The sequence below is a fragment of the Halyomorpha halys genome, unplaced genomic scaffold (assembly GCF_000696795.3).
Source record: "Halyomorpha halys isolate HHAL.00 unplaced genomic scaffold, Hhal_1.1 Scaffold989.1, whole genome shotgun sequence".
Lineage (NCBI taxonomy): Eukaryota > Metazoa > Arthropoda > Insecta > Hemiptera > Pentatomidae > Halyomorpha > Halyomorpha halys.
In genome coordinates, this window is record NW_027109669.1 from 104,629 (window position 1) to 111,029 (window position 6,401).

The window sequence follows — 6,401 nt, forward strand, 5'->3', positions numbered from 1 at the left end:
TGTTTTTCATTGACCGCACCCCCAACCATCTTCTCCTCATTCATCATCCACGTTCAACTATCTCTCATAATTAAGATAATATTTATATTTTAGAGAAAAAGGTGATAAATAAATTAAGAGAATTTAATATATAAAATGTTTTTTTAAATGGTTGAGGGTATGGTCAATGAAGAACACAAATAAGTAAAAGCTTTTTTTTAGCTAAAAACTTTAAAAGCTTTAGTTAGTCAGTAATTTCAGCCAGAATTTTAGGGCTAAGAACAAAAAAACAAGATAACAACCATAATGAATAAAAGAAATAACTGAATAATTTGAAAATAATAAAACAAAATAGATGCATAAATAGTGTTGGGAGAAAATACGTAGTCTAAGTATAATAAGAAGTTAAAAGTTGCACAAGAATAATCTTAAAATTAAGAAAGAGGAAAGAAAAAAAAATCAGAACACCCTTATCTTTGAATCATTCCAATAGTTTTGATAAAACTTCTATTCTTACCTTAGTCTGCTACCACTATAAAAGGCTCAACTCTGAAAGCTTTCCATATCCAACTAGAACCACCTTCTGTTAATTTACAAACTGAAAAACAAAACTTTTCCTTAGTATATTCCCAAATACTTAATTTATTAAAACACCACTAAATTTTATCCATTTTTTTTTTTTTTACTATTTACTATTATGTTTTGTTTTTTTTTTATGCTTTTTAGCGATTTTGCTTTTCTTTTACTTTTTATTCTATCTTTTAAATTATTTCAGTATTTTCCCCTCCTACATCTTTTTGTCTTTTTTTAAAAATAACTATTTGTTATCACCTTTCATTTATCTTCCTTTTACCTAATCTAACTTACCAAAGGGTAATGTATTCTTAACTTTTTCACCATTAAGCATTGTATCAATGTACTTTATTACTCTGAAATCGGCTGTAACCTGCAATTGTGCTTGAGACCTGCTCCTGTTGGTATTTTATTTATGTTTTTCTTTTATATTTCTTATTAAGTTATGTTCACCATATCTAATTATAATATTTACTATTTACTCCTTTTGATTTAAACAACTTTATTTTTTGTGTCTTTGATTCTATTATTTTACTCACACATTTAATTTTTTAAATATGTAAGTAACAACTGCACCACTCATTTTCCCATGCCTTGGAAGAATACTGAGTGTGGGAAAACCAGGTTGAGGTAAAGTTGTCCCAACCTCGGCAATTCTATTGGCTTCTTCCTCTGCCAGTATATTCACTGGAACATCAATACCATCCATGATTTCCTAGGCTTACCAGTTTTTTAAAAACTCAACCTTCCTCATAGAGTCTGTTTCAGGGTTATGTGATAGATTGCAAGTCAGCCATCAGGTATTAAAGATCCATCTGTGTTGACATGAATCCTCTTGTCCTATGGAAATTCTTTATGAACGGGTTAGCTACTTCAGTGTATGTTGTGTGGAGATGGTTCTTTAGTAATTAAGAAGTAGTAAGCACTATTTTATAAGTATAACATTTATGTTATTCTTGGATGCCGACTGGACCATCCTCTAGATATACCACACTGTCAACTATCAGTATATAAAATTATCATTTATATTATGTTGTAGATCTCATTGACATAACGACTCCTACCAATGAAACAATGGACAATGTCTGTGATGCGATGTGAGATGATAAATAATTCAAGCCAGCAAATGTAAGTATAGTTTTTACTATATCACTTAGTTAAAACTATGTTTAAATTATTCTAGGTCATTTGGATTCTAATTAACATAGAAAAAATATTAGATATTCATTCAAATTCCAAGGATTTAATAAAAAAAAAAAATAATTACATTTTTCTGTGATTCTGGATGTAGTCCTGTATTTACAGTAATCTATTGAGTGACAAGCATCTGTTCTTTCTATTATTCCTTCGTTTTATAATCCCAAAAATATTTGAAAACAGATTTCACCCACCCTGATTTTAATATTTCTTTTCTTGCCTCCAGGTATCAATAAAAACATGATAATGAATGATTTATATATTGAACGTAGTAGGGATTCTATGTCTCCAGCATCTAAAATTTAAAAATAATTTTCCTTCAACTGCTTAAAACCAATTAATGAATTTCTAATTAAGTGGTGATAAGCAATTAGAGAAAAACACTAAAAAATTGTCAATGCTGAAGAAGGGGAATAGTATTCAAGTAATTATTCTCGTAATAAGCAAATGCATTTCTGATGCAATAGATTCTTGATAACTTGAAACTGAAGGGACCAGTGAAAAAGTTAAAACTATTGAGATCTCAAAATAATAAGAGTTAAAATAATCTAGAGGTAAGGAGCAAAACATTTAAATAAAAGCGAGTTTGAAACTTGCTTTTTAAACAGAAAAAATTAATACATATCATAGATACAAATATATTTATATTTTTTTAAATATTTATTTATTGCTATTTACAACTGCACATTATAGTACATTTAGTAAATCTGATCTAAGTTAAATTGGTGTGTTACAGAAGTGTAGGGAAACTACCCATTGGTAGCACTCTAATGACACTTAACATTAGCTGGTCTCATGGCCATCTTCTTTTCAGGCGCCTCGGAGGATTGTCAGGAATGGAAGAGGATGCAAGGCTAGAAACTAGTGTGTTTGAGTGGTTAGGGAGTTTATAATGGAAGGAGTGATATCTGGTTCGGGCTAGATCAGTTACATAGGGAACATTAAGGTCTTTATGTATGATTTTATTTGTGACAAAGTAAGGAACTGTGAGGATTTTGGATTGTAAGGATTGAATACGAAAGGAATTCGAAGATTTAGTGGAGCCCCAAAGCTCAACTCCTTATGTCTAGATTGGTCTTATTACAGTCATGTAGATCAGTCTTTTGTAATGTGTTGGAAGTTTAGACCGTTTGTCTAGTCAAAATCGACGTGCAGTTTCCTGTCTTTTCAGTCTTGTGTGAGGATTCCAGGTTAATCGTTTGTCCAAATGTAGTCCAAGGTAGCGGATCTGTTCAACATGGGTAAGAGTAACATCATTAAATGAAACTGTAGGGCTGTCAGTAAGTTTACGACGAAGGGTAAAGGTGATTTGTTGGAATTAATCCTCCAATTACGACACCATTCTTCGAGGGCTGTGATATGGGATTGGAGGTTTTGGGATACAATTAATGGGTTATTATTAACAGCGAGCACACATGTGTCATCGGCATACGTGGTGAGGATAGTGTTAGGATTGGTTGGAATGTCAGCTGTATAGACTGTGTAGGGGATGGGACCAAGGATATTACCTTGAGGAATACCAGCGGACTGAGAATAGAGGGATGAATAGGACCCATTGTGGTTTACTTGGAATAATCTATCATATAAATATAAAAGCCTGTTGTACATCGAAAAAGACTCCCGCGCTCCAAAGCAGACGAGACTACGTCCACTACACGATGACATTGCCGGATAGTAGAGTGGGATGTTCGGAATCCAAACTGGTGATCAGGGATTATATGATTGGAATCCAGGATGGGGTATAGGCGTTTCAAAATGAGTTTGTCAAGGATTTAGATACAAATATGAAAATATAAAAATTCTGGGTCCAAAACATTTTGATTTTTTTCAATTTATCAGGTGTTTTTAAGGAACTGTGGAAAAAATAAAAACTATTGAGATTTAAATTATCATGGGTGGACTGCATTCTCAAGAGCCAAACATCATTTGTTGAGGTGTGAAGGTTTAATCTATACTTGAAGGCATAAGAACTTCTCGTGACTCTATTTCTGTGTAAATGCAAAATAATCTGTGACTTCTCTGAACAATATCGGTAATGATGTCCTTTAAGCATTCAAAGCAGGTGATCTATGCTATCCTGTCCATAAGTTAGTGTCAGTTGTATTCACGCTTCCTGACTCACAAGTATTCCTTACTTCTTTTTTTCAGCTTCCTTATCCTTTGGCAACTCTTTTAGCAGATTTATAGACAATGGATGTGCTGCCTGTGGCATTTCTCTCCCATATTTGGTCAGCTATTTCATTACCCAGAATCCAAAAAGGCATATCCATTAAAATGCTATTATGGTTGTTCCTTATATTTTCTTAATAGACTTTCCACATATATTTAGATTTTTAATTTCCTGACCTTGGACTCTCGATTGAGAACAGTTGTTTGAGTCAACAAAGGTGGCTATTTTCTTGTCTTTGTGGATATTTAGGAAATCTGATTTATTTCAGCTCAACATCATAATTTTTAGAAAATTTCACATCATGGGTCAATATTTTACTACTGATGCAATGTGGATACCTTACAGAAATTCATTTACGTTTATCTCTGATTTTGTGAAAAATGAAGGTACTTAAGTATTATTCAGTTTAGATAAGTTGTAGGTTATTACCTGCTCTGTTTCTATTATATTATTATTGCTTTAACAGTGATCACAAGAGATTAACAAACCCCTAATAATTCATTATTTTCAGTTGAGGTTGGGGTCTAAATTTGTATATGAGTCAGCTTATGGTTTCAGGTAATAACCCAGTAACTGGTCAGTATAGTACAATACGTAAGTACCAAAATAAATATGAAATCTTCTTCATAGAAAGAGCTATATAAAAGCCAAGATGCATATTTTAATTAAATAATAAAATTATTCTGCATCCATTTATGTATTTCGGATGTTATTCTAATAAATTGATATTTAATGCAATCAAACCATATTGGTTACATTTTAATGTTAATGAACTATTAAAATAAATATTTTATTGTTTTTAAGACAAAGAAACTGGTGAAATTGTATTACTTCATGGTCTATTGCGTGCCATTAAAAGGAAGGACTAAGAAGACGAATGAAGAGTATAATCAATACTTCGTAATTGTTGGAGCAAATAAATGTGTTTGTGAAGCTGTAAATCAAATTAGAGACAAAGAACTTATTAGAGTTCAGTTCATTATATGTTGTATTATATAATATCAGTAAGGATTTTATGTGGTTACTGTTTATAGCCCTTTCATACTTCATATAGGTTTCCTTTAGATTACCTTAAGCTTGCTCCATTTTAGGTACTGAGATGTTTCAGTATTTTTTATTATGATATAAAAATAATCTGTTGTTTGTTTAAAACCATAAATAACAATCTATCTTCAAATACATGTACAATCCCATAATAATAATAATTAATCTTCAAATACAGTTATCATTTATGTACATGTTTTTATTTATGGGGAGGCCTAAAAGTCAATTTCTTAGTATATATTTTATTTTTAAGCAGAACTAATTTTGAAAAATTCTAAATAGTAGTATCGAACTATTTCTGTGTTTTTTGTTTTTAATTGGATGATTATTTTACTTTTTATATAGTGAATACAAATTATAAAATGTCGAGAAGAATACTAACATAATAATTTCTGTTTAATGACTTTTCTTAACAAGTTTGACTGCTATTAAAGCTAGGTTAGTATTAATTTTGAAATATTTATAATATTTCAAATAACAACCATAATCAAAATGTGAAGTAGTTTGTAAATTACCATTATAGTACATTATTATGTTTAATTTCAAGCATAACTTTTGTTATTGATTGTTATTGTTAATAAATGATTTGAATTATTTTTTGTGTCAGGAGCTGTTAACTGTTTTGGTTTTACTTATTCACTCATTATATTGTTAGAATTTTTATTATGTGAAGAATAAAAGTGGAAATATGACCTTCATTTATTTTTTGCTAATTTTATGACTTGTGTTCAGATTAAGGGAAGAACATGCAGGTGAAACCAAAAAAATTAATTAAAGATGATGATTGGGGGTGTGATCCAGTAATGAAACTGTTTTAATTAGAACTAAAGTTTGACTTACTTTGTAGCTCTTTTTTTTTTTTTTTTTTTTTTTTAAATGTATAAAATACAATATAGGAGCAGTATAAGAACAGAATAATAGCAAATAAATGATTATGATAGATTATAATCATGTACAATATTTTCAACTTTACTCTGTTTTAGTTTATATTTATTTATATTCAATTTAGTAATGTCATTCATCAGCTTCTAATTAACTTATTTCTTTTACTCTTGTACTCTTTTTATGTCTTTCTATTATGATTATTTGCTATAACTATGTCCTTTCACTATTTTTATTTTGTATTTTATTGCTCATATAGAAGCTTACAAAGCAGGACAAAATGCCATAAATTAGAATGATAAATATACTAAATTTTATTTTTCTACTGCACCAAGAACCATTATACATTAAATCCACAGTTAACAAATTCTACATAATAATAAATTAAATTGAGTTGTTACAAAAACAGCCAAGTGCCAATGAATTGAATATGTAGTTCTTATTTTTCAATTGCATCAAATTAAATTTGGTACCATCTTTGGTACATATTTGTAATTATATCTTACCTTAGTTGAGTAATAAGGGATACTCAACAGGGGGAAAGTTTATGAAATCG

At 30.0% G+C, this 6,401-nt stretch overlaps 1 protein-coding gene across 7 annotated transcripts in view; it reads left to right on the top strand.

Annotated features, from left to right (window-relative positions):
- The window catches only part of MED31 (mediator complex subunit 31), a 12,088-nt gene extending 6,257 nt beyond the window's left edge, over positions 1–5,831 (top strand). The window contains exons 2-4 of one of the 7 annotated variants that reach the window (XR_010843555.1): positions 1,592–1,680; positions 1,976–4,477; positions 4,724–5,831. Coding sequence is in view for 4 of the 7 variants with exons in the window: in XM_014431615.2 (XP_014287101.1) it covers positions 1,592–1,653 (62 nt within the window). In the remaining 3 variants the exon portion in view is untranslated. Of the gene's footprint in view, positions 1–1,591; positions 1,681–1,975; positions 4,699–4,723 lie in introns of those variants that run through there. The other 6 variants (XR_010843557.1, XR_010843556.1, XM_014431615.2 and 3 more) reach the window with 6 other exon arrangements.
- The last annotated feature ends 570 nt before the right edge of the window (positions 5,832–6,401 follow it).